The 19,117-nt window shown below is 45.7% G+C and overlaps 1 protein-coding gene across 1 annotated transcript; it reads right to left on the bottom strand.

Annotated features, from left to right (window-relative positions):
- Positions 1–2,521: 2,521 nt before the first annotated feature.
- LOC116991347 lies at positions 2,522–8,356 on the bottom strand. Its single transcript, XM_033049909.1, has 2 exons — positions 5,682–8,356; positions 2,522–5,627 (listed from the first exon to the last, which is right to left on the bottom strand). The coding sequence occupies exons 1-2, from the start codon at positions 7,936–7,938 to the stop codon at positions 2,788–2,790; spliced, it is 5,097 nt and encodes a 1,698-aa protein (XP_032905800.1). The 5' UTR covers positions 7,939–8,356; the 3' UTR covers positions 2,522–2,787.
- Between the last annotated feature and the right edge of the window lie 10,761 nt (positions 8,357–19,117).

Raw genomic sequence — 19,117 nt, 5'->3', positions numbered from 1 at the left:
CGATGAGATTCAAAGAAAAAGAAATACTGACACTTTTGAAAATTATAAGTGTGGATAAGTCTCTAGGTCCTGACAGGATATTCCTTAGGACATTGAGGGAAGTTAGTGTAGAAATAGCAGGGGCTATGACAGAAATATTTCAAATGTCATTAGAAACGGGAATAGTGCCGGAGGATTGGCGTACTGTGCATGTTGTTCCATTGTTTAAAAAGGGTTCTAAGAGTAAACCTAGCAATTTTAGACCTGTTAGTTTGACTTCAGTGGTGGGCAAATTAATGGAAAGGATACTTAGAGATAATATATATAAGCATCTGGATAAACAGGGTCTGATTAGGAATAGTCAACATGGATTTGTGCCTGGAAGGTCATGTTTGACTAATCTTCTTGAATTTTCTGAAGAGGTTACTAGGGAAATTGATGAGGGTAATGCGGTGGATGTTGTCTATATGGACTTTAATAAGACATTTGACAAGGTTCCTCATGGACGGTTGGTTAAAAAGGTTCAATTGTTGGGTATTAATGCAGGAGTAGCGTGATGGATTCAACTGTGGCTGAATGGGAGATGCCAGAGAGTAATGGTGGATGGCTGTTTGTCAGGTTGGAGGCTGGTGACTAGTGGGGTGACTAGTGGGGTGCCTCAGGGATCTGTGTTGGGTCCACTGTTGTTTGTCATGTACATCAATGATCTGAATGATGGTGTGGTAAATTGGATTAGTAAGTATGCAGATGATACTAAGATAGGTGGAGTTGTGGATAATGAAGTAGATTTCCAAAGTCTACAGAGAGATTTAGACCATTTGGACGAATGGGCTGAAAGATGGCAGATGGAGTTTAATGCTGATAAGTGTGAGGTGCTACATCTTGGCAGGACAAATCAAAATAAGACGTACATGGTAAATGGTAGCGAATTGAGGAATGCAGTTGAACAGAGGGATCTAGGAATAACTGTGCATAGTTCCCTGAAGGTGGAATCTCATGTAGATAGGGTGGTAAAGAAAGCTTTTGGTGTGCTAGCCTTTATATATCAGAGCATTGAGTATAGAATGTTCAAGAAGGAACTGCAGATGCTGGAAAATCGAAGGTACACAAAAATGCTGGAGAAACTCAGCGGGTGCAGCAGCATCTATGGAGCGAAGGAAATAGGTAACATTTCGGGCCAAAACCTTTCTTCAGTATTGAGTATAAAAGTTGGAATGTAATGTTAAAATTGTACAAGGCATTGGTGAGACCAATTCTGGAGTATGGTGTACAATTTTGGTCGCCCAATTATAGGAAGGATGTCAACAAAATAGAGAGTACAGAGGAGATTTACTATAATGTTGCCTGGGTTTCAGCAACTAAGTTACAGAGAAAGGTTGAATAAGTTAGGTCTTTATTCTTTGGAGCGCAGAAGGTTAAGGGGGGACTTGATAGAGGTCTTTAAAATGATGAGAGGGATAGACAGAGTTGACGTGGATAAGCTTTTCCCACTGAGAGTAGGGAAAATTCAAACAAGAGGACATGACTTCAGATTTAAGGGACAGAAGTTTAGGGGTAACATGAGGGGGAACTTCTTTACTCAGAGAGTGGTAGCTGTGTGGAATGAGCTTCCGTAGAAGTGGTGGAGGCAGGTTCGATTTTATCATTTAAAAATAAATTGGATAGGTATGTGGATGGGAAAGGGATAGAGGGTTATGGTCTGAGTGCAGGTAGATGGGACTAGGGGAGAATACGTGTTTGGCACGGACTAGAAGGGCCGAGATGGCCTGTTTCGGTGCTGTAATTGTTATATGGTTATATGGTTATATGATGTTCCTCTTTGGTTTTTAATCTGCAAACACTGAAGCCTGAGAGGTCAGGAAACCTGGTGCAACACTGTTCCTCATCAGTCTCCAGGTAGTGATTCCCTTACTTGGCCCTTGACAATCCCTCTAAGAATTTGCTTCGGGCTGGGCATGATATGGGCCCCAGTTGAGGATATAGGCTCTACATGAGACAAACAAACCGATGTGGCATCCCTAATCTCTCAGCATGTTTAGTTTAGTTTAATTTAGAGATACAGCGCGGGAAGAGCCCCTTCTGCCCACCGGCGATCCCCGCAACCTAACACTATCCCACACACACTAGGGACAATTTACATTCATTGCAGGCCAATCAACCTACAAACCCGTACATCTTTGGGGTGGGGGAGAAAACGAAGCACCCGGAGAAAACCCACGCAAAAGGTCCAAACTCCGTATAGACAGCACCCGGAGTCAGGATCGAACCCGGGTCTCTAGCGCTGCCCAGACACAAAGTCCCCAACTTGCTTGGGTACAGATGGGTGAGCACTAGAGACTGTGCTTGGATCCACTGGTCACAGCCCGCACGATATAGACCAATGTTACACTGTCATTCACCGCACCCTTTTCCAAAGCCTGCTACAGGCAGCAACTTCAATGGGCCTGGACTGAGTCTTAGTTATTAATTCTGGATTTTGATGCTGAGTTGGGTAAGTTCTACTCCAAATTGTATGAAAGACACAAACATTCCGATAATTTTTGTAAAATCATTCCATGTTTTGTCACAAGATCATGGAGAGATGAGGAAGGATGCGAGCAGGGAAATCATAGCTCAGGGAGATGATACAAAGAACAGTATCTACAATATTTCTGAATCATTTTGAACAGAGCTCTGTTCTTTCTCTGCGGTTCCTTGCAACTTCACTTCTGCACAGCGCTGCAAAGTCATACCCAATCTCTGCATGCGCTGGTAGCTCTGTTCCAACAATGTTCTGACAATTCTGTTCCAAAAATGTTCTGGCTTCGATCATGTCTTGGATCGTGGGATGTATTTGCATGTGTCCGAACCGCAATCCTCCTCTACCTGTGAGGCTCTGGGGCAAGTTCCTGAACTACAAGGTCTTGTATTGCCACCGATGGTACATTGTGTGCAGGTGGCCTCTTTATCACACGATTTGGAGTAGTTTCCAGTGTCATTTGTATTAACTCCTCCCACACTACTGAATGTGCTGTTCATGCCAAGACCGCTGAACATGCTATCGTTAAGTGGTTCAAAAACATTAATGGTTGTTCCCAGGTCAGAAGATGGGCTGACGATGCTGTCATCCCAAGACAGACCAGTGCTATTTAAATCATACTCAATCTCGCTCTCGTCCCACGATCTGCTGGGGGTATTCTCATCGTAAGGTTCACTGGTCTCATGCCATTCACAAATTCTACCGGAAGCGAGCACATCATAAGGTATACTGGAGACGGTCCCTTCATAAAGGGCATTGTTGTCGTTGTCGTCCCCGAACCTGCTGGAGGAGTACCCATCGTAATGCATGATGGAGATGCTGTCATCATAAGGTTCATTGGTGTCATGCCACTCCCATTGTCTACTGGAGGCATATGAGTCATAAGGCACGATGGAGACAGTTGCATCATAAAACGTGTCGGCTTCACCCCTGTCTGTTGACCTGCAGGCGGAGTACTCATCATAATGTCCACTGGAGATGTTCTCGTCAGATGGGCTGCCGATAGGTCCCTCACAATTCTGGCAGGTAGCACTCTCTTCACAAGGACTACTGGCTACGTTCCTTTCATAAAACCTGCTGGTGTCATTCCTATCAAAGCATCTGTCCGTGACACATCCATCATCGCAGGTTGTGCTACACGCTTTTCTATCACATGTTCTGCAACTGCTATTTATATTGTTGTCATCATGATAAAGTCTGGGAGTATCTGCAGTATCGTATGTTCTTCTGCTTTGTCCTGTACTATACTGTCGGCCACAGACAAGTGATTCATAAGGTCTGCTGCTAAGTGTTGAATCGTATTGCTGGCTGTTGCGACTTGTTTTATAGATACTGTCTGATTTTGTGTCACATGTACCGCAGGCATCATAACGCCCACTGCTGACTTCATTATCATACAGACTGCTGGTGGGACAAGTGTCGCAAGGTCGCATGCTACATCCTGTACTACAGCCGTTGCCGGTGACGTTCATGTCGTTGGCTCGGCACGGCAGATCCAAATATTCGGTGCTGTTGCTGGTAAAAGTTAAATCATACAACCTGCTGGCTGGTTCCCAACCACAGGGAGTTGAGTTCGAAGCAGCTTCGGAAAGTCTGCTATCAAATCCCACGTCATTCGTGGTAGTATAACCCACATCGTAGAATTTGTTGCTGAGATCTGTGTCATAGTGATTGTGAGAGTGTTCATTGTCAAAGGACATACAGCTGAGACCTGTGTCTTGGTGGCCATATGTGTATCCATCATCAAAGGACTTGCTGCTCAGACATGTGTCCTGGTGATTGTGTGACTGTCCATTATCATAGGATTTGCTGTTAAGATCTGTATCGTGGTAGCCGTATGTGTATCCGTTATCATAGGATTTGTTGGTAAGACCTGTATCGTGGTAGCCGTACGTGTATCCGTTATCATAGGATTTGCTGCTAAGATCTGTGTCATGGTGATTGTGTGAGTGTCCATTGTCAAAGGACATACAGCTGAGATCTGTGTCTTGGTGGCCATATGTGTATCCATCATCAAAGGACTTGCTGCTAAGACATGTGTCATGGTGATTGTGTGACTGTCCGTTATCATATGATTTGCTGTTAAGACCTGTATCGTGGTGGCTGCATGTGTATCCGTTATCATAGGATTTGCTGCTAAGACCTGTGTCATGCTGATTGTGTGAGTGTCCATTGTCAAAGGATTTGCAGCTGAGACCAGTGTCATGGTGACCATATGTGTGTCCGTTATCATAAGACGTGCTGCTAAGCCCTGCATCAAAGAATTTGCTGGAAAGTCCCGTGTCGCGGAGATTTGAGATGGGCGCCATGTCGTGGGACTTGCTGGAGGAAGAAATATCATAGAGTTTTCGGGAAAGACCCGAGTCATAGAGATTGCTGAAAGTTCCTGTATCGAGGGATCCTGTCTCGCCGAATCTGCTGGTGTGCCCAGTGTGATAGAGATTGCTGAAATGTCCTGTTTCATTGGATCTTCTGGAATTACCTGTGTCGTAGAGATTGCTGAGACGTCCTGAGTCGAGGGATCTTCTGGAAAGACCTGTATCTTGGAGATTGCTGAGACGCCCTGTGTCAATGGATCTGCTGGAAAGACATGTATCGTTGAGATTGCTGAGACGCCCTGAGTCAAGGGATCTGCTAGAAACGCCGGTGTCATAGAGATTGCTGAGATGACCTGTGTCAATGGATCTGCTGGAAAGACATGTATCGTTGAGATTGCTGAGACGCCCTGTGTCAATGGACCTGCTGGAATGACCTGTATCATAGAGATTGCTGAGACGCCCTGTGTCAATGGATCTGCTGGAAAGACCTGTGTCGTAAAGATTGCTGAGACGCCCTGTGTCGATGGATCTGCTGGAAAGATCTGTGTCAAAGAGATTGCTGAGACATCCTGTCTCAAGGGATCTTCTGGAAAGACCTGTATCTTGGAGATGGCTTAGACGCCCTGTGTCGATGGATCTTCTAGAAAGCCCAGTATCATGTAGATTGCTGAGAGTTCCTGTCTCAAGAGATCTTCCGGAATGACCTGTGTCGTAGAGATTGCTGAGACGTCCTGAGTCAAGGGATCTGCTAGAAACGCCGGTGTCATAGAGATTGCTGAGATGCCCTGTGTCAATGGACCTGCTGGAAAGACCTGTATCATAGAGATTGCTGAGACGCCCTGTGTCAATGGACCTGCTGGAAAGACCTGTATCATAGAGATTGCTGAGACGTCCTGACTCAAGGGATCTTCTGGAAAGACCTGTATCTTGGAGATGACTAAGACGCCCTGTGTCGATGGATCTGCTGGAATGACCTGTATCATAGAGATTGCTGAGATGACCCGTGTCAATGGATCTGCTGGATAGATCTGTGTCAAAGAGATTGCTGAGACGTCCTGTCTCAAGGGGTCTTCTGGAAAGACCTGTATCTTGGAGATGACTAAGACGCCCTGTGTCGATGGATCTTCTAGAAAGTCCAGTATCATGGAGATTGCTGAGAGCTCCTGTGTCAATGGACCTGCTGGAAAGATCTGTATCGTAAAGATTGCTGAGGCGTCCTGTCTCAAGGGATCTTCTGGAAAGACCTGTATCTTGGAGATGGCTAAGACGCCCTGTGTCAATGGATCTGCTGGAAAGACATGTATCGTTGAGATTGCTGAGACATCCTGTCTCAAGGGATCTTCTGGAAAGACCTGTATCTTGGAGATGACTAAGACGCCCTGTGTCGATGGATCTTCTAGAAAGTCCAGTATCATGGAGATTGCTGAGAGCTCCTGTGTCAATGGATCTGCTGGAAAGACCTGTGTCGTAAAGATTGCTGAGACGCCCTGTGTCAATGGACCTGCTGGAAAGACCTGTATCTTGGAGATGGCTAAGACGCCCTGTGTCGATGGATCTTCTAGAAAGTCCAGTATCATGTAGATTGCTGAGAGTTCCTGTCTCAAGAGATCTTCCAGAATGACCTGTGTCGTAGAGATTGCTGAGACGTCCTGAGTCGAGGGATCTGCTAGAAACGCCGGTGTCATAGAGATTGCTGAGATGCCCTGTGTCGATGGATCTGCTGGAAAGACATGTATCGTTGAGATTGCTGAGACGTCCTGACTCAAGGGATCTTCTGGAAAGACCTGTATCTTGGAGATGACTAAGACGCCCTGTGTCGATGGATCTTCTGGAAAGCCCAGTATCATGGAGATTGCTGAGAGCTCCTGTCTCAAGGGATCTGCTCGAAAGACCTGTATCGTAGAGATTGCTGAGACGCCCTGTGTCAATGGATCTGCTGGAAAGACCTGTATCGTATAGATTGCTGAGAGGTCCTACCTCAAGGGATCTTCTGGAAATGCCCGAGTCATGGAGATTACTGAGTCGCCCTGTGTCGGTGGATCTACTGCAAGTCCCCGTGTGGTAGAGATTGCTGAGAGGTCCTGCCTCGAGGGATCTGCCCGACTCATTCAATCTGCTGATGTGCCCATTTTCGAGGGATTTGCTGCTACGCTGCGAGTCGTAGAGTTTTCTAGGATGTCTCGTGTCACGGAAATCAATAAGATCTGAGCCAAAGGATTTGCTGGTGAATCCTGTGCTGTAGTCTTTGTCAGAAATTCCTCGGCTGTAGAACTTACTGCTCTGTCCCGAGTAGTCAGGACTGTGGATCGATCCCATGGCGTAGGACTTGCTAGTAAGTCCTGTTCCATAAAGCTTGCTGCAAGGTCTGTCCTCAGTAGATCTGCTAGTGTCTCCGGTATAAGCGGGCATGGTGTAAAATCCTGCATTGTCGGCCCTTCCGTCATATCCTGTATCAAAGATCTTGCTGTTAAACCCCAGGCCATTGGATTTACTGGTGGAATCTGGGCTGAAGCTTTTGCTGTGAAGTCCTGTTCCATAAAACCTGTTACTCCCCGCCGTGTCACTGGCCCTGTCGGCACTTCCCGTGGGGTGGTGCCTGCTGGTCAGATGCGTGTCATAGAGCTTACTGTCACAACTCGTGTCATAATGCTTGAAAGAGCTTCCTGCATCATAGGGCTTGCTGGGGTGTCCAGTGTCATAGCTCCTGGAGGTCAGGTGTGTGGCGTAAGCACTACCGATGCCTTCCGCAGCAGACAAGTTCCCGGCGTGATGATGCCCCCTGGTGTGTGTGGTGTTGCTCGGCCTGCGCTTGGACTCAGCGCTCTGCATCCTACGAGTGACATCTCGGGCGCACCTGTTGCAGAGAGCCCCAGTGCCGTTGGTGCTCAAGGTGATGGTGTGCCCACAGAAGCAGCAGGAAATGGGGGCGCCGCACAGCACACAGTTGATGTTGGCCTCATCCAGGCTGAAGGACAAGTCGACCCCGCAGTGCCAGCAGTTGATCTGTATGCCGCACCGCATGCAGGCGTCGTGCTCCTCGCTGCAAGCGGGCTGCGACTCGTCCTCGTCGCAGCAACAGTCCGCGGCGGGACACATTCGGCACTCCGCACGGCGAGAGCACATTCTGTCCAGGCCACAGAATGCGCTCGCAAATCTTCCCCCTCACCCCAACGGGGGAAGCCTATCGCGAGAGTTTGGCTCCTAGGTCAGAAAGTCTACTGGCCAAGGCTTGCGTCACATAGTCTTGCCCTGCTGGGTCAGTGACTCCTACTGTAACGCTCGCTTCTCACTCCTGATCGTAAGCCCGCAGGGAACTGCGCCGCCACATTGCGTGTGTTCACAAGTCCCCTGTCGCAGCCCACTGACATGTCATGCCACAGAGCCCACTGCTATGTTCAGGTGACGCTCTGCTGGTAGCTCCCATGCCAAAACCTCTGGGATTTTCAAGAGTTGACCGGTTCAGGACATCTCTCCCTCCCCCGGCAGTCCCATATCACAGTTCGCTGGGACCTCCCCTGCCTTCGGGAGCTGCTGCTGACTCAAGGTTAAGGTCAGCGGCATATGCCCTGTGTCATACTGCCTGCTTGTCACTCCGACATCACAAATACGTTTGGGCAAAGTTCCTGTACATTTTCGCCCACAATTAAACATATTTATACGGTTTTATTTATATTGCTTTATTGCAACTTTCCAAATCCCCATCAAAGACCTGCCCCTGGTGTCACAGATTTGTTCGAATTAGGTCTACAATGATAAAGGCCCCATTGTGTTAGACCTCCTCTCCCCATCATGCTGGCCAGATGCTGTGCAGGCTAAATAATACAGATGGCCTTGGCAGGACAGGAGGTAAAACCAGCCCTGAGATCACACACATGCCCATTGAAGGAACATGAACAGAAGTACCTTTTGCTCATAAACATAATGGCACTGTAGTGCAACTCCCTAATAACAAAGAACTGCAGATGCTGATTTACTCCAGAGACAGACACAAAGTGCTAGAGTAACTCAGAAGATCAGGCAGCATCTCTGGGTGAAAATGGATAGGTGACATTTTGGCTCAGAACTCTTCTTCATGTGGGTTCTTCTTCACATGGGTTCTTCTTCACATGGGTTCTTCTTCTCTTTCTCCTTCTCCTTCTCATTCCCCTTCTTCTTTTCCTTCTCCCTTCTTCTTCCCCCTTCTTTTCCCTTGTTCTCCCTTGTTCTTCTAAAACACCTCAAAAAGGCAACCAGCATCATTAAAGACCTACACCACCCCGCCCATGCTCTCATTTCAAGCTATGGGGAAGCAGGAAAGAACCTTCGCTGCAGCCTTAATATATTCAAACTATTTTACAGCCAACAAAGTATTTTTCAGTGGTCCCTTTTAGTTTAGCTTAGCTTAGTTCAGTTTAGTTTAGTTTAGAGACGGGCCGAACAGTAGTGCAGCGGTAGAGTTGCTGCCTTACAGCGCTTGCAGCGCCAGAGACCCAGATTCGATCCTAACTACGGGTACTTGTCTATGTGGAGTTTTACGTTCTCTCCATGAACGCGTGGGTTTTCTCTGAGATTGCCTCCCACCCTCCAAAGTCGTACAGGTTTGTAGGCTAATTGGCTAGGTATAAGTGTGTCCCTACTGTGTGCAGGATAGTGTGACTGTGCGGGGATCGCTGGTCAGTGCGGACTCGGGGCCTGTTTCCGTGCTGTATCTCTAAACTAAACTAAACCAAGATACAGCGCAGAAACAGGCTCTTCGGCCCACCGACTTCTTGCCAGCCATTAATCACCCATGCATTAGGTCTATCCTACACACTAGGGACAATTTTTACCAAAAACAATTAACTGACAAACTTGCATGTTTTTGGAATATGGGATGAAACTGGAGCACCCAGAAAAAAACTTGTGGTCACAAGGAGAATGTACAAACTCCATACAGATAGAATACGTAGTTAGAATTGAACACAAGTCCCTGGCGCGGTAAGGCAGCAACTCTACCGATGCGCCACCGTGCCGCCCACACAGGGTATAGACGCCAGACTAGGCACAGCCAAATATGTGACAATCACCAAATAATTTTGATAGATTACTGTCAGTCAGGACACTATGCGGCACAAACTGCTCGACTTGAAAATATTACCATCCATTAAAATGCATCCTGCTTGATTTACTGGACACAAATCACCACCCAGCCTTCCTGCACTCACCAGCTCTGGGTGCAGCGGGCTGAGGACATTGACATTCTGCATCCTTGAAGTGGTTGTTAAGGTCTATATGGTGGCAGGGCTTCAGGGAACACAGCTTAGAGACTCCACTCCAGAGAACCTGTGCAGGCACTGACAGAAGACAAAGCTAATGGGAGCATTTGATTTACTGTAGTAAATTCAACATTTCTAAAAGTCACTAAAATGAAATGGACAAAGTGAGAGAGAATCCCTCTCGCTCTTCACTGAGAGAGACTCTAAATGACTCTCTCTCACTAAAATGGGAGAGACTCATAGAGTTATACAGCAGAGAAACAGTGCAGTTTAGTTTAGTTTAGGGCAGCACAGTGGTGCTGCCTTACATCGTCAGAGACCCGGATTTCAATCCTGACTTTGGGTGCTGTCTATATGGAGTTTGTACTTTCTTCCTGTGACTGTGTGGGTTTTCTCCGGGTGCCCCAATTTCCTCCCACTTTCCAAAAAAGTGCTGTTTTCTAGCTTTATTGGCTTCTGTAAATTGTCCCTAGTATGTAGGATAGAACTTGTGCACAGGTGATCACTGGTCGGTGCGGACACAATGGGCCGAAGGGTCTGTTAGAAACATAGAACATAGAAACATAGAAATTAGGTGCAGGAGTAGGCCATTCAGCCCTTCGAGCCTGCACCGCCATTCAATATGATCATGGCTGATCATCCAACTCAGTATCCCGTACCTGCCTTCTCTCCATACACTCTGATCCCCTTAGCCACAAGGGCCACATCTAACTCCCTCTTAAATATAGCCAATGAACTGGCCTCGACTACCCTCTGTGGCAGAGAGTTCCAGAGATTCACCACTCTCTGTGTTTCCACACTGTATCTCTAAACTAAACTAAAGAAACAGGCTCTTCAGCCCAACTTGTCCATGCAGACCCAAAATGCCCATTTGGTCCAGTTTGCCTTGTATTCGACCTACGTATATCACTCTAATCTATTCCTCTCCATGTCCCTGTTCAAATGTCCCTTAAATGTTGTTATTACAGCTGCAGAGAATTGGCAATTTGAAAATATCTAAACACATTCAACTCAGTTAGAAAAATACCTTCTTTGTGTCTAATCCCAAGCCTATGCTTCCCATTGAAATCATCATAACGCTGAAGGTTGCAGCAAAGTCTGACCATACTACAGGAGATGGTGCAGGAGTGTAGTGGAGCAGAGGGATCTAGGAGTGCTGGTTCATAGTTCCTTCAAAGTGATGTCACAGCTGGATAGGTTTGTCAGGACGGATTTCGGCACATTGGCCTTTATCAGCCAGAGTATTGAGTATAGATGTTGGGAGGTCATGTTATAGTTTACAGTTGGTGAGGCCACATTTGGAGTATTGTGTTCAGTTCTAGGCGCCATTTTAAGCTTGTCAAGCTTGAAAGGCTTCAGAGTAGATTTACCAGAATGCTGGGTGATAGGGGGAGATTGAGCAAGCTTGGGCTTTATTCCTTGGAATGTGGAGGGGGGGGGGGGGTCTTATAGAGGTGTACAAAATCATGAGAGGAATAGATTGGGCAAACACACAGAATCTCTTGCCCAGTGTAGGGGAATCATGAACCAGAGAACATACCGTAGGTTTAAGGTTAGAGGGGAAAGATTTAATGGAAACCTGAAGGGTAACTTTCTTACACAAAGGGCCGTGGGTGTATTGAACAAGCTGCCAGAGGAGGTAGTTGAGGCTGGACTATTGCAACGTTGAAGAAACATCTAGACTGCTACATGGGCAGGATAAGTTTAGAGGGATATGGGCCTAATACATGTAGTTGGGACGTGTAGATGGGGCATCTTGATCAGTGTGGGTAAATTGGGTCGAAGCACCTGTTCCCACTCTCTATGACTCTATGATTCTCTGAGTCTATGGTGTGGAATTGTGCAGGAGAGGGCAGTGAGGAGTGTGTCACCATCAGTCTATCAGGAGCCTTGGAAATTCATATTCCACAGCACATGCTCATGTACCTGGTCCTTACCAACATTTCAGTGGTTGTTCCAACATGCTGACTCATCAGGCAACACACTTGCACTGGTAGAGCCACTGGTAGAGCTGGTAGAGCCACTGCCTCACAGCGCCAGAGCCTGGGTTCAATCCCGACCACGGCTGCTGTCTGTACGGAGTATGTATGTTCTCCCCGTGACCGCGTGGGTTTCCTCCGAGTTCTTCGGTTTCCTCCCACACTCCAAAGACGTACAGGTTTGTAGGTTAATTGGCTTGATATAAATGTAAATTGTCCCTAGTGTGTGTAGGACAGCGTTAGTGTGCGGGCATCACTGGTCGGTGCGGACTCGGTGGGCCGAAGTGCCCGTTTCCACATGGGTCAGTCAGCACCTTTAGTGTAGTTTAGTTTAGAGATACAGCATGGAAACAGGCCCTTTCGGCCCATCATGTCCGCATCGACCAGTGATCCCCGCACACCAACACTATCTTACACATAGACTGTGTCTATCTTTGTATACCTGCATCTGCAGTTCCTTTCTATGCTAATTCACCGTATTGCCTTGTTTCCGCTCTCTCAGCTTTTGTTCAATGAACCTACATCAAAGGAACAACAACCGATCTTTTGATCAGACAGATTACATCCTTCCTTCCAAACTCAACAACGACTCCAACAATTTCAGATAATGACTCTAGTATTCCCATCTTGCCTCCTTGTGACCCATCTTTTGTGTCTTTGCATAAGTGATTACCATTCACTTTTGCCTTTCATCATCATTACTTTCACTATTGAACCCTATCTAGCAGCCTGCCTTTCACAGACATCCCCGTTTGTTCTATGCTTCCCTGCTGTTTTAACTGCATTTTAAAATCTTGTTTAATGTATGGCATTTTCAGTACGAGACATCAGCCTAGAAATTTACCTGCACTATTTTCCCAGTCTTATAATGAATATAGCAGTGTGTGTGAAAGTGTATGTTTGTGAGTCTGTGTTCTGCGTGTGTATGTTTGTATGTATGTATGTGTGTATATATCTGTGTGTTTGTGTAGGTATAAATGATGCGGCACGGTGGCGCTGTGGTAGAGTTGCTGCCTTCCAGCGCCTGCAGCACTGGAGACCCAGGTTCGATCCCGACTACGGATGTTGTCTGTACGTAGTTTGATACGTTCTCCGTGTGACCTTTATGGGTTTTCTCCGAGATCTTCGGTTTCCTCCCACACTCCAAAGACGTACAGATTTGCAGGTTAATTGGCACCGGTAAAAGTGATGAATTTTCCCTGGTGGTGATAGCTGGCCAGCTATGTGCAGGTTTGTAGGTTAACTGGCTTGGTAAATGTAGAAATAGTCCCTGGCGTTTGTAGGATAGTGTTAATATGCAAGGATTGCAGGTTGGCGTGGACCCGATGGGCCGAAGGGCCTGTTTCCACGCTGTATCTCTAAAACTAAAACAACCTAAAAATAAACTTAAATGCCACAATCGTATCAGCCTCCACCACCACTCCTGGCAGCCCCTTCCAGGCACCCACCACCCTTTGTATAAGAAACTTACCCTTTATACTTTGCCTCTTTCACTTTAAATCTATGTCCTCCACTCTTTTTATATTTCCATCCTGAAGAAAAGGTTTTGTCTATCCTAACTATGCCTCCCCTAATTGTATACACTTCTCCCCTCAACCTCCATGTTCCAGAAAAAACAATCCAAGTCTATCCAACCTCTCCCTGTAGCTAAAACCCTCTAATCCAGCATCATTCTGGCAAACCTCCCCTGCACCCTTTTCAAAGCCCCCACATCCTTTCTGTATTGAGGTGTCTAGAATTGCAAGCAATACTCCAAATGCAGCCTGACCAAAATCCTATAAAGCAGCATCATGACTTCCTGATTCATATTCTCGATACGCTGTCCAATGAAGACAAGCACACCATATGCCTTCTTTACTACTCAATATACTTGTGTTTGCACTTTCAGGGAGTTATGGGCTTGGATCCCAAGATCCTTCTGTATTAATGATTTGGATAAGACTGCAGTAAGTGTGCAGATGACACCAATATTAGTGGTATAGTGCATAGTGAGGAATATAATTTAAGATTAAAACAGGCTTGAGAACAATTGGGAAAGGGCCAAAAATAGCAGATAGAATTGAACTTGACCAAGTGCGAACTGTTGCAATTGGTAGGTTAAACTAGGATAGAGTCAATAAATGGCAGGGCTGTGGAGAGTGCTGTAGAATAGTAAGATTAAACGAGAACTTACCAGTTTGAAGTTTGATCTTTATTTTATGAGGAGTAACGTTGAGGGATTACGTGAAGATCCTGCCAGTACGCATGCGTGTCAATCTTCAAAGCAGCGGTGTGAAATCACAGACAACATTTATTGAACTGAACATAGTAAGATAAGACAACCATAATACCAGTTGACCTTTATGAGGATCTGTCCTGGTCCCTCAATACCACCAAACTGATCAAAAAGGCGCAGCAGCGCCTTTACTTCCTGAGGAGGCTCAAGAAAGCTCACCTGTCCCCCCAGATCCTGACCAACTTTTACCGCTGTACCATCGAAAGCATCCTGACCACCTGCTTCACGGTATGGTAGAGCAGTTGCACCGCAGCGGATAGGAAGGCACTACAACGGGTGGTGAAAACCGTTCAGCACATCATCGGTGCCCCGCTCCCTGCCATGGATGCCCTCCACTGAAAACGGTGTCTGAGACGGGCCAGGAAGATCATCAAGGACCCCTCTCACCCTAACCATGGACTGTTTGCCCTCCTCCCATCAGGGAGGCGGTACAGGAGCCTCAGGTCTCGAACTAGCAGGATGAGGAACAGCTTTTTCAACAACACACTTACATTGCTGAACTCGGAGTCCCGTCGCTAGATATCTTTGGTCTCTCCATCCACATTGTTAACCAGTACTCTTCTTACTCTAATGTATGCTTGTTCTGTATTTTTTTTATTCCTATCTTGCACTATGACTATGACCAGACGCTAAACTGCATTTCGTTGTACCTATACTTGTATCTGTGCAATGACAATAAAGTTGAATTGAATTGAATGATAGAGGGCTGGGAGAGGAGGGCACGTAATCCCTCAACGTTACTCCTCATAAAATAAAGATCAAACTTCAAACTGGTAAGTTCTCGTTTATTCTTACTATTTTACTTCGGAGTCACGTGAGTGACTACATGAAGATTTTAAAGCTCTGTGATTTCATGCCGTGGAAAACAAGTCCAGGCGTCATACACTGCATCAGTAGGCAAATGAGTGAATGTTAATATTGCATTCAGACATGACATTGATATAGACATGTTGATGCTATTAATGAACAATAGTGCAATAATAACTTCCCTCAACCGGGAGGAAACATACCTAACATAGAGTTGGCAAATACCCCCAATCTGGCAATGAGTTTGATCTGAATATTTGGACAGATCAATAGTTTGACCATCCTGCAGCCGCTAGGATGTGGTCCATAACCCTGCTGCTGAGGTATAGCGGTCCTGGTGGAGTGAGACTCAAAATGTCAATGTTCACTCCAGTATATGCCGGACCCATTTAATCCTCTGGAGAAGGTTTGTAGTGATTCCTTCTAACGAGGTTTATGTAACTAACAATATAGCTACTCGAGTCTATAAGACTCTTAAGGACCTTGACATACTGGTGTAGATGCGTGATTACATTGCAACACATAGGTCCATGGGATATGCAACATCTAGATTGGTCTTGTGTCCCTGTCTACTCTGCTTGACTAATCATGAACAAAACATTTATTATAGCCTACAGATATGATCATCCTATCCAGTGTAGCAATGACTGGGCCCATAGCGCTGTACTCAGCGCCATGGCATAATCACTAGTACGTGAGTATGACCATGGACAGGGATGTTGCTGGTGCCCATCGGTGAAGTGACGTAGCACAATGTTAACAACCCATATCTCTGCGTACCTAGACCTAGGAGGTTTTAAGTTGATGATACCCTTCATAATCTAGATGTCAGAGGGTGAGACCGGACAGAGTGGTTTATGTTCACCGCAGCCAAATGATGAGGAGGTACTTCAGGCGCAGTAAATGGAATATTAACTTAATGTTATAATCCCATAAGACTGAATTTGAAGATGTCAGTCATCCGTGCCGAGTTAAACGTAAAGAAGCATAAACAATACTTCCCATCTCCTATGAGGAATGCTGCTATTTGATGCTATTCCTGCAATCTGCAGTGAGCACTCCCAATGCTTTAGGTTTGACAACCCGAGCCGCAGGAACGGTCTCTCAGAGTCTGTAAGTCAATGAATTGATTATATCATGCAGAGGATGGTTTCAACATCACAACTGAACCAGCATCTTTGTGCCCAGAAATAACCATGTAAGGTTTTATGCTCATTCCCACATTAGCGGGAACCATGGGTAAATCACCCAGGCAGGCACTATGAAAAGCCGGAAGCGGGAATTTTGCATGACCCGTCCTATGAGGCCAAATGGAGGAAGGCATGAAAGAACATTCCTCCCTTGTGTAGCGAGAATGCACCCTTCGCCACTGATATGCCTCCTATTTTTGCAACTGGTGATTGAGCCTGATGCAAGCATCTCGATCGTTAGTGTTCCATCGATTCACAATGTCATTAAGACCTCTACCGACAGCGCTGTAAATTTTATTTTCAAGCTAACATGCTTATAAGGAAGTTTTCTATGTGCTCTGACTCTGTGAAGTGTTCCCTGTTCAGAACTTACATCACACTGTTATATACTGCTCAATTGTGGTCTAACCATAAGAAAAAGAGTATGCAGAGGCTCAAGGTAGCATACAATGATGCAATAAGGTTGCTGCTTTGTGTCCCTAGGTGGCATAGTGCCAGTCAATTGTTTGTGTCCACTAGAGTGCCAACCTGTGAGGCACTCTTAAGACAGCTGATGTTTAGTTTTATGTGTCGCCTGGACAAGTCAGAGAACCACATAATTGAAGCCCTAGTCAGCCCTCTGAAAAGCTGCTATAGATTCACTTCTAGGCTAAGATGGCATTGGTGCAATAGCTTGTATATCTTATAGGCTAATATGCAATTTTTAATGTATTTTTGTATCTCATACTGTATGATGTGTTATATGGACCTGTGTCTGAAATAAAGCTTTATTATTATTAAATACCTTGTGATCGCACATTCATTCTGTGTTGTCATTGATTTGCATGATAATACACCAGTGCTAAATGCGGTTAGGTAAAACTATCACCGGATACTTTGATTTGATTGTACCTTAGTGATTAACATATTCCACCACCAAAGTGTATCACCTAGGACTTGTGCATGCAGATTATGCATATTCACACACCCTTTAATGCACAGAACGCACCTGGTGTCCATTGGCAGTTGATACCATGACTGAACAATTGATAACTCGTGCTAATCCCATCTGCCTCCGTAACCAGAGATGGTATTAGTAAATTCCCCATCTTTGAGCAATAGCATCAGTTTGTGAATGACTGAAAATTTACGGATGAGAGGTTTAGTGGAGCAACGCTGAATACTGTTCATCCACCATTGTGACTTTGATAGTTTCAGCTGCGAATAGCAGATGTCTAATCTTTTGTCTCAGAGCCGAATCCCAGACAAATAAATGGATTGATTGTATTCCAATAATCAATAGTTTCAGTTGGTATCAGCTTGATTTAAATTTAACTGGACGGGTTAGAACCCCAATTTATCAAATATAGCTATGTGGCTGATAGGCTAATTTAGCAAAATTCAGTATGTTCAATATCATCCAGATTGGCCATAACACTTATTTGTTAGCTCTGTGCAGTCAAAGCATTGATTGTAGTGATTTGGTAAATAATCTGGAAACTGAAGTTAGCCCATTTTGCAACGCTACTGAGTGTCTCATTGCCTCATCCAGTTAAATTTCAATTATCTCCGAACCCTGTGAGCAGAAATGATCACATGGAAGTTATTCAGAAATGTCTATACTGCACTTGTGGTTTGAGGCTGTTGACAATGATCAGACCACATCTCCATAATTGTGAGCCTGCCTTGAAAGGCTACTCCAACCATACCTGTTGTGCAGTATAAACTAATCTTATGTTATAATATAAATGTAAATATTCAAACCAGTGTAAATATTACCAACGTATCCGTGACAGGAGACATCATAATGTGGCTCCCTACCTTCACACCGCCGGATGGGGAACTTCCAGGAGTTGCCTCAATCAACTTCATCCTTCCACATCCGAATGGGAGGACTTATTATCTACAGACTATTATCTAAATGGTGGCCGACTAGGAAAAGGGGAGATGCAGCGAGACCTGGGTGTCATGGTACACCAGTCATTGAAAGAGGGCATGCAGGTGCAGCAGGCAGTGAAGAAAGCGAATGGTATGTTAGCTTTCATAGCAAAAGGATTTGAGTATAGGAGCAGGGAGGTTCTACTGCAGTTGTACAGGGTCTTGGTGAGACCACACCTGGAGTATTGCGTACAGTTTTGGTCTCCAAATCTGAAGAAGGACATTATTGCCATAGAGGGAGTGCAGAGAAGGTTCACCAGACTGATTCCTTGGATGTCAGGACTGTCTTATGAAGAAAGACTGGATAGACTTGGTTTATACTCTCTAGAATTTAGGAGATTGAGAGGGGATCTTATAGAAACTTACAAAATTCTTAAGGGGTTGGACAGGCTAGATGCAGGAAGATTGCTCCCGATGTTGGGGAAGTCCAGGACAAGGGGTCACCGCTTAAGGATAAGGGGGAAATCCTTTAAAACCGAGATGAGAAGAACTTTTTTCACACAGAGAGTGGTGAATCTCTGGAACTCCCTGCCACAGAAGGTAGTTGAGGCCAGTTCATTGGCTATATTTAAGAGGGAGTTAGATGTGGCCCTTGTGGCTAAGGGGATCAGAGGGTATAGAGAGAAGGCAGGTACGGGATACTGAGTTGGATGATCAGCCATGATCATATTGAATGGCGGTGCAGGCTCGAAGGGCCGAATGGCCTACTCCTGCACCTAATTTCTATGTTTCTATGTTTCAATGTTATGCAACCCGACCCAGGAGCTGCCTCAACCATGTGTGCATGATTTTGCACTTCTGCTCCTGGGAGGTAGAGGAGCTCGAGTACGGGGTTGGCGCATCTTCCAGGAAGGCCGTTCTGGGCTGTGGCCTAAAAAGACCTTTGTCCTGGTTGTACGG

Source organism: Amblyraja radiata, chromosome 33 (genome assembly GCF_010909765.2).
Source record: "Amblyraja radiata isolate CabotCenter1 chromosome 33, sAmbRad1.1.pri, whole genome shotgun sequence".
NCBI classification, from domain to species: domain Eukaryota; kingdom Metazoa; phylum Chordata; class Chondrichthyes; order Rajiformes; family Rajidae; genus Amblyraja; species Amblyraja radiata.
The sequence above is the reverse complement of the archived record's forward strand: the minus strand, read 5'-3'. Positions and strand labels throughout refer to the sequence as shown.

Bases quoted from the DNA above. Each gene is read 5' to 3' on its own strand.
- LOC116991347 (XM_033049909.1), bottom strand. From the start codon at position 7,938: ATGTGCTCTCGCCGTGCGGAGTGCCGAATGTGTCCCGCCGCGGACTGT. The intron at 5,628-5,681 runs GTCTTTCCAGCA...TCTATGATACAG, and splicing joins CAGCAATCTCTATGATACAG to GTCTTTCCAGCAGGTCCATT.